We start from the raw sequence: 12,479 nt of genomic DNA on the forward strand, positions 1-12,479 counted from the left end.
TTCGTATGCTTTATTTATTTTAAGACATCAATAAATAATTATATTATAATTTTCTCTAATCTTTGTGTGTTTTCTCACCTCCAAATTGGTACACTTTGACCTATTTTAAAGGGTTTAGTTGTGTGAGGACCATGGAAGGAATTACAGAAGTAAAAGACACACATTTATTGGTACCTCTACCTACGAGAAGTCTATACATATATGTAGTATCTCTCTCTCTCTCTCTCTCTCTCTCTCTCTCTCTCTCTCTCTCTCTCTCTCTCTCTCTCTCTCTCTCTCTCTCTCTCTCTCTCTCTCTCTCTCTCTCTCTCTCTCTCTCTCTCTCTCTCTCTCTCTCTCTTTCTCTTTCTCTCTCTCTCTCTGCCTATTTCTGGATGATGGAGAGAAACTGAAAATTAAAATGTGGAATGTGTTGCATTCTAAAGTACAGAAATTTACACAACGAAAATCAACATAATTGTATACATTTATTGAACATTATTTGCATAAACATTCGAGTACATTTTTAGGGCTAGTCACACAAAATAATTCAAACACAGAATCAAACAAACTATGAGTTGGACAACTAATGTCAATCTTGGTTTGACATCGACATATCTTCAGTGACATCAATGCAAGACCCTTTCTGGCAAAACCTTATTACCACCTAGTAGCATTTGCTTTCTCTATGCTACTATCGCCCTGAAGATAGCCATCATAAAGCTCTCTAAGGTGAAGGATAAGTTCCTCTGTGTTCTGGCCTGTCATGGCTGACACAGGGATGATTCTTTTAGTAACATAGCGTTTTAAAGACTCTAAGTTCTCCTGGGCTTGGGGTAGGTCTATTTTGTTGGCTACAATGGCATGCGGCCGCTGTGACAGACAAGGGTCATACTGATCTAGTTCATGGTGCAGATTTTGAAGCTGGGTCCAGGGCTCTGGAGACGACAAGTCCAATACAAAGAGAAGGAATCGGCAACGCTCAATGTGCCGCAGAAAAGACAGGCCCAGCCCCCGATTTAGGTGTGCCCCTTGAATGATCCCTGGGATGTCAGCAACTGTAAACAGTTAATACAGTTTAAAAAATAATTACAAGTAAACAGCACCGTTATTTTTTTAAAAACGGGGTATGTAGTTACATTATGTAGTGCATTTGTGGTACAAAAAATAATATAAGTACTGAAAAACCAGAGGTTACTTGCAGTAAATAGTATATATAGATTTTTTCCCCTTGAAGGCTATTGAAAGCTAGGGTTCCCCCACAAAACTTGTAAAGCCTGACAATAAAGAAGTAAAAAAAACTCTTAATACAGTTTAAAAAATAATTACAAGTAAATATGTTTTTACTTGAATCTTAAAAAAAAAAATCCTGTCACTTTTAAAACTAAAATAAACAAAATGCAAAAAAACCTGCCATAAGAGCTGGAGTTGTCCCCAGCACTTATGTCAGTGACACCCTGTACAATTATTATTAGTGGTAACATAACAAATGGGCAAATTCTTGATTCGGCATCCACAAAGTGGTAAAAAATATATATTGAATTACAAACAATGCAAGCATTTTCGCCACCAAAAAGCCATCAAAATTTAAATAATCATGCTATCTCATCTACCTGCAACTTGTTCATGGTCTCTGTATTTTACAATTCCGACATGAGGATTGAGAGTTGTGAAAGGGTAAGCAGCCACAGCAGGCCTAGCATTGGAGATGGCTCTCAAAAGAGAAGATTTGCCAGCATTTGGAAAACCAACCTGATAAATACAAGATGTGTTTATATTAGAGCTCAACTAGTATACTTTTTTACAAATTAAACTGATTTTAATAATGTTAGCTATATGTAACCTAGTATGTTCTCCAAACCAGGTATTTAAATTCCCAGGTTAACCACAAAATGATAGAATGCTGTCAAAGAGTCTTCAAAATAAATTATCAAGACTCACACAGATCAATACCAATTGAAAATGTACAATAAAAGGTAATGTATTACAGGTTTGCCCTGTTTGCTTGCTGGTTGGTCCATTTTATGTGCTCAATCCACACAGTTGACTATATGGTCAACAATGAAATTTACAAAGTGAAGTGGAGTGACGCCATTCGCAGACTGTTTAATCCATTCGGGATCAATATTTTTCTAGTCAATCTCTTGGGGTACGTCGTGTCAAAATTTACATACGCCATAGGCACATTGTTTCACCATTTTGGATGCTGGCTGGTTGTCGATTGCCCCCAAGACTTGTGTAAATTTGTATGGCAGTTGGCAATCAGGTAATGCTTACAGTAATCACAGAAATAAGCAGAGAAACAATAGGGAAATTGTGAATCTTGGCGCATGTCGTCACTAAACGGTTGCTAAGACATTTGATTAGTCCAGTGCTTTTCAATTATTTTCTGTTAGGCCCCCCCTAGCAAGAAGAAAACTATTCGCCCCCCCCCCCCCCCCCACCGTGACTATAAATAAAATCATTTTATAAAAGTGTTATAGGTACATGTGAAATGTTGCACTCTCACAAACATGACAGAAGTAACAATGAGAGCGCCACTGCCAGCTACTGTTGTGGATGCGCAATTACACTTTATACTAGTACGGCCAAATAAAATCCTGTTCCCCAGGGTTACACGCGCCCCCCCCCCAGGGGGGCGCGCCCCACTATTTGAGAAGCACTGGATTAGTCCATGGTCACTTTTGGGTTGGAGTTGGTGAAAGGTCAATTGAACGGAAAGCAATTACAAAGTGGTTTGCTGAATTATTATAGAACCTTTGGGATTTTTGCTCTTTATCAAACAACTATATAAATGTCCACTCTTTGGAACTACTCTTTAAAAGAATATAATAAGAGAGTATTAAAAAGACAAAAAAAATACAGATAAATATTGATAGTTTTATACCTTGTTTTACCTAGTCTAAATCAATATATGGTTACCGGTCAACAATGGATTGTTATCAGCTGAATATAGCTTGACAAAACTCTGTTCAGATCGGAAAAATCCGGATCAGGACATCCTTACTTAAGATACCCTTTTTTTGTGTGTTTTTGGCTTCTAAAATAATTTCCTCTGTTAGCTATATCAAGTAAATTATTTAAGTAGAGTGACAATTATAAAACTCCACCTTTAGAAAATTGCAGACATGTTCCATTGACAAAAACCATCAGACTGAACAAGACTCTTACCAGTCCAGCATGGGCCATAGTACGCAGCTCCAAATGAACAACTCTCTCTTGACCCTCAATTCCACGGGTTGCGGTCAATGGTGCACGATTTTCATTGGAGAGAAAAAACCTGTTCCCTTTACCTCCTTCTCCTCCAAATACTGCCTGAAAAACTTGGCCATTCTCAGAAAGATCCACAAGGGTCCTGCCGTACTCCTTCACCACAGTGCCTATTGGAACCTTAAAGGGGGGGGGGGGGGGGGGGGGGTGATAGTAATTTTTCAGACCTAAGTTGGATTGTAGAAAATTGAAAGCTACAGTCTAGGCTCACAGAAATAGTGGTTGGGCGGCCATTCCGACCGTAGCAGTTCTTGTTGCCTCCAGGTTGTCCATGTTCTGCCCTGTAAACTGATATTACTTCAGCCAGAGACTTGACCATCCGATCAGCTGAGAGAAAAAAGAAATAAAACACTCAACTAAAAAACATCTGGCATTCACGATTTTGAAACTTTTTTCTCACCCTTGAAGGAGATGCTTCCTCCATCACCCCCATTTCCTCCATCCGGTCCACCCCACTCTTTTCGAGGCTCGCTGTGAAAGCAGCAGGCCCCTTTTCCACCTGACCCAGCAACAAGGCGCACGCTTTTGTAGTCTACAAAGTAGCGAGTCTGTGGATACAACAAAACTCCCACATCACAATATCAAACCTTTGCTATTTGATTTCTTCTGCTCCAATAGTAACGTAGCAAGAAAACAAAAGCCTCTGTCATGTAAATTGCATATGGAAACAACAGAGGTTGAGGATAATAGCTCCAGAAAACAAGAGAGAAAGGCATTGTCATATTTTACTCTTTCAAGACTTCCAATTAACATATCTAAGAATAGCCATTCATTTACTACAACAAAAGTTTAATATCTTGGCTTGGATTTCAAATCAATTATGTTTTTCAGCTTTTTAAATTTTTTTTTGTCTCGTCATATTTGACTGTTTCTTGGCTTCGAATAAACATATCTTAGAATAGCCATTCATTAATTACAAAAAAAGTTGAATATTTTGTCTTGGATTTCAAATTTTTCTACTTTTTTTACAGTGACTTAATCAAAGACAGTCGGGTAATATAATGGGGATGGCCGTCACTTAAATGGGATACAGACACTCCCCTGGTTACGAACATTTAAGTTACGAACAACGGTACGTAAATAAATTCGATTTTGTACTGCCCACCTTTTTCCAAGTAGTGCTTCTTTCCGCCGCTAATACCGACACCTGGCGCTGTGAGAACTCAGCTCTCCCAGCATCCACCTTCCTCTGCCTAGTTCGTTGCAATGAGGAAGAGCGTGACGTATCTCCAGTGCGCAAAGAACCTTTCTCATTTCTATCATTAAATATCTTGTGCATCCATCATTCAATATGGTTGGTGAAAAGCGAAAGGCTTCTACTGAGGGAGGTGCAAGGAAGAGGCAAGCCATTTCATTTGAAACCAAAGTGGCAATAATAAAGACGCTTGATGTGCGTGAGAAAGTGGTGAGCGTTGCAAGGGAATACTACAACTTGAATAGTTCGACCGTCAGTACCATTTCTAAACAGAAACATCGAGCAGCAGGGCCCAAATATTGAACGTTGCACAAAGGTTGCAAATTAATTCAATGATGCCCTACAGTGCTACTGCATCATTTATGATGAAAAAAAGAAGAAAACTGTGCAATCGTCATTAAATTAGCCTCTTTCGGCCAGTTTCTAGTAAATCTCTCTCTCCATCTATCTAATGTATGTATACAGTACTGTATGTATTCTCTCCATTTTATTAAAAAAAAAATTCAGTTCAAACCAATGCTGGTTACTTATACAAGCCTTACCCATACAAATGCACATATATAAACCTTCATTATACTAATATAGGCCTTAAACAAATTATAATATAAAATATAGCAATGGATAATTTTACGAACAAATTCAACTTATGAACAAGCGCCCGAAACTCAACTTGTTCGTAAGTAGGGGAGCGTCTGTACTTGGAAAAATAAATGACTTTTTTTTAAATGACATTGATCTCAATAAAATTTAAGTGTGTTATATTAATATACAGGGGGCATTAATAACAGTTTATAATAGTACTATTATCGCAGTTACAGTGGTACCTCGATATACATCGTTGCCGTGAAATAACCCCCCCCCCCTCCCATTTTGCCAAATCACGACAAGTAGTAGTAGTTCTGTAGTGACAAAGTCATTTTTGCGACATTGTTTGGTGGTTCGCGAGACTTCCCCAATAGCATCTGACAAACATACCAATTTCTTTTCGGATACTATCCTCTTCTGCCGAGTTCGGGATTTAGACTGCAGTGGAGTTGCAGTGCTTATAACTCTGCTGGAGACTTTGTGTCCCCATGCCACAGGAAAAAGACTGCAAGCTGTCAAGGGGAGTCTCTTCCCAGCCAAAAGGCACACCAACTCATGGCTGCGTTTAATTATTTTAGTCATAATACAGCATTTGCCCTACCGCTTGTCAAATCAATAATATGACTTTGACGGAAATAACGTCAACTAAAAGGCTACGGTAAAAGCAGAGGGCCAAAATTAATCGTAAGGACTAAAGATACTTTATTCTTTACTGCCACTCTCAGGCTGGTGGGAGGTAATACAGTGAAAGAACAGTTTAGTTCAGTGATTTTCAAACTTTTTTGGCCACCGCCCCCTTCACCGCCGGGCCAAAATGCCAACGCCCCCCTCTCGAACGAAGCTTAAATAAATAGAAGACAGGCGCCTCAGATATTATTCGCTAATTTCGTTTCTTTTAATAGACCAATGCGCAGTTCACCTCGAATCATAAAAATTGATAGCTGATGCATTAAGCCGGTCGCTGTGCGCATACGTCTGTGGTTAAGCGTTGCCGGCGCGCTATTGTGTGCTCCTCTGCGGCTGACCGGATGGTGGTGGTTTCCCCAGTCGCCTGCATCGACGATAAACTCGCGACAATTAGTGATATACGGTATATGCGCGCTGCTCGTGAGCGCTCGAGCAGACAACGTTTCTTGTTTCAATAAAGCTTGTTTTTTGTCGACTTTTTATTACAGACAATCAATTTTTCCGGTCTTTCTACAAACACCAACGTCACATTTTACTGTAATTGCTCCATCGCCCCCTTCACTATTTCAACGCCCCCCATTCGCCTGTTTATTCGTCAGCGCCCCCCTGAAAGTTCACACCACCGCCCGGGGGGCGGTACCGCCCACTTTGAAAACCACTGGTTTAGTTCACTGGGTGTCCAATTTAGTTTTCTCCGAGGACGCCTACAGAAATCCCAAAGGCTGTAAGAGCAATTTAAAATAATGAAACTACATTTACATTTATAAAAGTGATTTATTTTTAAAAGGTCCTGTGAAATTGCAGTGATGTTGAATTGGTGCCCAATTTAAAAAAAAAAAATATATATATATATATATATATATATATATATATATATATATATATATATATATATATATATATATATATATATATATATATATATATATATATATATATATATATATATATATATATATATATATATATATATATATATATATATATATATATATATATATATATATATATATATATATATATATATATATATATATATATATATATATATATATATATATATATATTAATTGAATTTTTGTATGGTCTTGAGACTATCTCTGCTTGTCTCAACTGTCAAAAGTTATCCCATCTTTTCTCATTCTTCAAAATGTTGTCCTAAATATATTCACTATTAGAGTATACCAAATAAAAGCCCTTCGCATTACTGCCTTTTCTGTTTGATCAGAATTCATGCTTCATTGGGTGAAAAGCACAACACAATTAAACTGTTGGCATGTTAAAGAATTTTTACGTAAATTTGTTGGCATCCCTATGTCAAAATGTCTTTGATACAATTCCTTTTTATTCACATACATTTTACACATGGCCTCCGCAAAGCAAAACAATACAATTCCATTAGCCTCAAAGTCAGGTTATCCTCTATCTGATTGGGGAAAAATATCCTATGTGACTGCAGGTGATTAAACTGCACTCCATTTGATTCTCAAAGTCCCAGAAAACATAAGAACAAAAATTTACCTTGGGCAATTAGGGTTGGAAAAAAAAGATATTCTTACATATGTTAACAATTTACTAAGCTGATGCAGTCACATGCAATGTGCAAATGAAAATTAAAAACAGTGGTGCAGAAATTGTCAGAAATAGCAATCAGAACATACCAGCTAGTCTAGTCCATTCCCCCAGAAGATAATCATAGAGGGAAATTTCAAAAATATAACCATCACATAACATACTATTATCCCTGGCCTTTACAGCTATCTATTATTCTTGTTCAAGGAATTTGACTACGGTTGGTGCCTCGACCCCTTCTTCCATCATGTCCCCCTCTGTTGCCTTGCCCCTTGCGAAACCATCCAGGGACCCCAAATGTCTCCTGATTGCGTTTGCGTTCTTCTGCCCAGGTTAATCTGAAATATAGCAAAACAAAACATCACAACATGAACAAGTCAGTAATAAAAATTGAGCTGGATGTGTGCATATCTAAAACAGAATACCTTAGCTTGTTATCAGAAGATATATTATCGAAGAAGGATTTTGCTTTGTCATAGTAGCATTTTGGTCCAAAATCGTCTGGATTCAGGTGTGCTTCATTATTTTGTTTTTCATCTGTTTTATCATTTCCATCTGCGGAAAATGCGTAGAGAGGTAATTTACTCTAGCAATGTCACTTTTTTGTTTTACAGAAATACACATCGAAGGAAAAAGCATATCATTAATTGAATGACTATATAATATAAATTACATAACCATAGTTGCAATTTATGCTGAATGGACCAACCTTTCATATTCATCCTATCCTGTACCTCCTGGTCCAACTCCTTATTAAACTGTGCATTCGAGTAGTCAAAATCAAAATCTGTGTCAAATTTCAGGGTGGCCAAGGGACCCTTTGCAACCATCAGCGGATCCCTACTACTGGTCTTCCGTCTTCGAGCACCTATGTACGTACAGACCAATCATTGAAAAAATATTGCCAAAAACCAATTATCTGGCATTTATGAATATTTACCTTGCCGTCTCATAGAACGTCCATTGCCAATTTGTTGCTGAGAGGATTCACGTGGATTGGAAACAACTGGGGATGACCTCACTTCAAATAACATACATGTTCAATACATTAATTTGACAACAGCACCTTCTTTTCATTCATGACCACTAAAAACAATTAAACTATCCATCTCCTTCACAGATTTAAAAAGCAATGCACTCCACACTCACTGCTGTAATCAATGACCCTTGTAGTTTCTCTTCTAACTCTTTGGGGCCTTCTCTTCTCCCAGTGCTGATCCAGTTCTTGAGGTTCAGTCACAACCCTCAAATTTCTAAATTCTTCCACACACAGAGTTTGAACTGCCTTTTCCACCATAATGCCTTTTCGAACATGCAAACCAGGAAGGGTTGACCCTGAAGTAGAAATGAATGGGTGGGTGGGGGTTTCCCATTTTAGCACACATTTCAAATACACAGTGGTAAAATTTGCATACCAAGGCCAAGAGCTGCAGCATACTGAGGATTAAGAAGTGAAGTGGGAGGCAGCTGGCTGTAGGGAGGAATCGGATTTCCACTAAATGGTCCAAGTGATGGGTAGACACCTGATTGTCCTATGCTTGATGACTGTTGAATATAAAAAAAAAATCATCATCATCATCTCACAACTTCCTACAAAAGCTTCAATCTGCCGAATCCTCCAACTACTAATGATGAAATAAAGTATGCCTGAGGGTTAAGATCACATGTGTACGCGTGTGTCTAGAATGTGCTAACGTTTATCTTCAACCTACACAAGGGACTAAAAATGGAAATTAGCCCTCGGCTACAATCTTAAAAAAATAATTAAAAAATAAATAAATAAAATCTAATGCTACGCTAATGTGCCACATTTATTTTTAATATTTGATTAATTTCTCCATTAATATGAGCTGTCCCTTATTAAATAAATTAAATTCAAATTCAAGATTATCTGTGTTAAATAATCGTGGGGGGAGGGTTGGGTGACTCACCTGTACTATTGCTGGATCTACAGGTAGGCCATGGAGCCTTGGAACTTCACACAATGTAATATCTTTGATATCACTTCCCTGGAACGTGATGTACTCATAAATGTCCTCTTTAGGAGAAGTGGGTCTATCGGTTGGTCGTCCTTCCGTTCCAAAACATTTTACTAGGTGATAAGTATCAGTTAGACTGAATTGTTGGAAAGTTCCTGCTTCAGTTGCTGCTGTTTTCACTCACCTTTTGCAAGCACAACTGTGGAGTTGACTTTGTCAATTGTGTACAAAATCCCCTCATATCGATATTGGGCTTTTGAAAGTAGCCCTATTTTGCAGCCGACGTATGGCTTTACAGAAGTCATAATAATTTCTCTAAGTCCTCACGAGTGGCTCAGACGCCTGGATTAGGCAGAGTCAGCAACACATTGACATTTGAAAGGTCTGCTCAGAGAACACCTTAAGCCACACCCACCAATGCTTTATCACACCTGGTCATGATGACCAGCATTGAGTTTTTCATCAATAATATAATTGCTTGGCATTAATCCATTCTAATTTGTAAAATAAACCTGATATTTGAAATCAATGTTTCTTCATTCAACACTTTTAGGCATAAATTACAAGGTTTTTTTTTTAAACCCTTTCAAGCCACTTATTTAACTCAATGCTGCCATTGACAGTGCAGGGGATCGGGAATGAACCTTCCTTCATTTGTACCTTTCTGTTAAAATAAACTGAATGTCAAGTGCCAGCATTGACACCGAAATAGGAATATTCACGGACAGTCCTCACAGTTTAAACACATTTGACGTCTGTTGTCATCAAGGACATGCTGTTAATTAAAGACTATAAATATTCTACATCTAATTGAATTATGTTTTTTTCAATAATTTTCTGAACCGCTTATCCTCTTCCAGCCAATTGCAGGACACAAGGAGATGGACAACCATACACACTTGTATTCATTCCAGGAGGCAATTTAGACTGTCCAACAACCTTAGAATCCATATTTTTGGGATGTGGGAGAAAACCCAGGCATTGCCAGAGAGAACATGTAAACGCCACACAATGAGGCCCCACCTGGGATGAAACCCTTGACTCCAGAACTGTGAGGCCCATTCGCCGGACCACTCCCATAGTAATAATAAATAAACAAACAAATATTTGGTCAAATATTGTGTAGCAAGTAAGGAAACAACAGTGTGTTTATTACATTGATGAATTCAGGCAGATAATTCAAAATTTAAAAAATCACACATGTACAGTCCTCCGCATTGTTTGTGGCACCCATGAATTTCAGTGAATGGTGAGCAGGACTGCATGTTATACATTAACCCATTCTCTTCCATTGTGAGTATTTTTGTTGATGCTGGAACAGGTGTTGCATATATACATATCAAACCTAAATATGTTAAGAGAGAGTTGAGGGCATTTTATTGATTTATTTTCATACTGCTATTTTCGTCATCGTTCACATGCCCTAACAATTAGCAATGAGGTCACATTGAAGCAGTAGCGTCTGTTCTAAAACAAGTACCTTGACAACCCGACAAACACCCTGATGTTACAGTACAGAACTATTAGAAATTGAATATAAACTATATAAATATTAAAAATAAATCTGGGACTTTAGCGCAACATTTGATTACATTTTTCAATTAGCCAATCAAGTCTTTTCAGTGCTATGCCATTGACAGAGCATCCAATCGGCACATGCATCTTATAATGCTCTGTGGCTAGGCAAAGATGGTGGCGGTTCTGATTAGAGAGGTGTTTTTATTTACTTCAAAAACAGGTGAAAAGAAGTAGTGATTAATGTGGTTGAGTAATATTTTACTTTGACCTGTCCTTCCAGAATTACACCGCTATATGACATTCACACCGCAAATTTAGCTGTCATTGGTATTTCAAATGTTGCTTCAAAATGGGAATTTATGAAATACATGAGTGCAAGGACATGCTTTGACAGCACAGAATTCTACAGTGTAAGAAAAAAAAAGCCACCACCCACACCCATTGATGTGAATAATGGACCGATAAAAGACCAAATTCCAACCATATCCGCTTCAACCGGTGCAATCATTGGAAATTAAAATAATCCGGTTATTGCGGCGCTTGTGAAGCCATCTTTGCGATAACCCATCACCCCACAACATCCTGCACTCACAAAACACATCACAACAAGCATTGATTTTTTTTTCTTAACTCTGACGACTATATTTGTCTCTCAGGAAAATCGTCATGAGTGGGTTAGCAATATATGATCTCGGCTTAAATTCATGGAGAAGCTCAATCAGATAGAAAGGCGGAAGGAAGAGGTTGAAAGGGAAATCCTTCTCAAGACTGCCCAAAGTAACACTCTTAAGCTATTTTTATATTTTGTATAGTCTTTACCGTGGTTAGAAAAGACAGAAACAGTCCCAAAATTAAAATTTGTCCTTTATTTTCCTCAAATCATGACTAGAGAAACCCCTAGTAGTTCACATTGAAACAGAGACCAAAGAGGTTTGTCCTATTCGTTGCCATACCCGTATAACATTCATTTTGTAACGTGGTGATGAATCTTTTCTCTGCCCGTTTAATTGCTTGTAATCCAGGAAGCACCAGAAGGAACTGGCACAGATCAAGCAGCAAAGTTAACAGCACTATACAGTAACCAGTCCCAGGAAAAAGTGGAAGATGGATTCACCCCTCTAGGGTTGCAGTCCGAAGGTAGGCAAATGTTTTTGATGTGTTCTATTGGGAATGAGAAAAAAAGGGACTGTCAAGTTTTTGTGTAATTCCCTCAATTTTTGCCCCAACTTGAAAAAGTCCGCTGTCGTTTCAACATATGACCAACTCAAATTATTTCTCAATTTTTACAGTTTATTGTAGTTTAGTGTGATAGACCGTGATTAGGTTGAAAACCTTAAGGAAGGGGAAAGAAGTAAGCATGTTACAACATTCTAAATTCAAGTTACTAAGTAGAACAAAGCATTGCTCTTGAGTTTACTATTCACATCTTAAATTTACTACAGAAATGCAGTAGAGTGTTCAAAGTAATAGAGTAGAAGTGAATGAGTACATTCGCTAATTGAGTAAACCAAACACGAATATTCACTTTACTGAGATTGGTGAGTAATCCAAAATTAAAGGAAAACACAAAGAATACAATTCATACAATTTATGGTTGAATTAAACAAACTGAGCATTAATCAAGTGGAATCCTAGTAATACTCAAGTCTAATCCTACCTCCCCACCTTAGTTACCTGCCTTGTCTTGTTTTGTT

The 12,479-nt window shown here is 37.9% G+C and overlaps 2 protein-coding genes across 2 annotated transcripts; both read right to left on the bottom strand.

Annotated features, from left to right (window-relative positions):
• Positions 1-448: 448 nt before the first annotated feature.
• Positions 449-5,689, bottom strand: mtg2 (mitochondrial ribosome-associated GTPase 2). The gene is made up of 6 exons (XM_077731818.1): positions 5,420-5,689; positions 3,650-3,797; positions 3,461-3,576; positions 3,151-3,369; positions 1,593-1,731; positions 449-1,037 (listed from the first exon to the last, which is right to left on the bottom strand). Exons 1-6 carry the CDS (start codon positions 5,609-5,611, stop codon positions 640-642), a joined length of 1,212 nt encoding a protein of 403 aa, XP_077587944.1. The 5' UTR covers positions 5,612-5,689; the 3' UTR covers positions 449-639.
• A 1,350-nt stretch (positions 5,690-7,039) lies between these two features.
• On the bottom strand, positions 7,040-9,676 carry lsm14b (LSM family member 14B). Its single transcript, XM_077721205.1, has 8 exons — positions 9,452-9,676; positions 9,220-9,380; positions 8,704-8,833; positions 8,438-8,623; positions 8,229-8,309; positions 7,998-8,156; positions 7,714-7,843; positions 7,040-7,626 (listed from the first exon to the last, which is right to left on the bottom strand). Exons 1-8 carry the CDS (start codon positions 9,570-9,572, stop codon positions 7,491-7,493), a joined length of 1,104 nt encoding a protein of 367 aa, XP_077577331.1. The 5' UTR covers positions 9,573-9,676; the 3' UTR covers positions 7,040-7,490.
• Between the last annotated feature and the right edge of the window lie 2,803 nt (positions 9,677-12,479).

Source organism: Stigmatopora nigra, chromosome 1 (genome assembly GCF_051989575.1).
Source record: "Stigmatopora nigra isolate UIUO_SnigA chromosome 1, RoL_Snig_1.1, whole genome shotgun sequence".
NCBI lineage: Eukaryota > Metazoa > Chordata > Actinopteri > Syngnathiformes > Syngnathidae > Stigmatopora > Stigmatopora nigra.

What these genes read in the sequence shown, in the direction of transcription:
- mtg2 (XM_077731818.1), bottom strand. Translation starts at nt 5,611, where the DNA reads ATGACTAAAATAATTAAACGCAGCCATGAGTTGGTGTGCCTTTTGGCT. An exon ending in AGGAAGCATCTCCTTCAAGG is followed by an intron (nt 3,577 to 3,649) that starts GTGAGAAAAAAG and finishes TTTTTCTCTCAG; the next exon opens with CTGATCGGATGGTCAAGTCT. An exon ending in CTATGGCCCATGCTGGACTG is followed by an intron (nt 1,732 to 3,150) that starts GTAAGAGTCTTG and finishes TGTATTTATCAG; the next exon opens with GTTGGTTTTCCAAATGCTGG.
- lsm14b (XM_077721205.1), bottom strand. Translation starts at nt 9,572, where the DNA reads ATGACTTCTGTAAAGCCATACGTCGGCTGCAAAATAGGGCTACTTTCA. An exon ending in TAGATCCAGCAATAGTACAG is followed by an intron (nt 8,834 to 9,219) that starts GTGAGTCACCCA and finishes TATATTCAACAG; the next exon opens with TCATCAAGCATAGGACAATC. An exon ending in TGCTGCAGCTCTTGGCCTTG is followed by an intron (nt 8,624 to 8,703) that starts GTATGCAAATTT and finishes TTTCTACTTCAG; the next exon opens with GGTCAACCCTTCCTGGTTTG.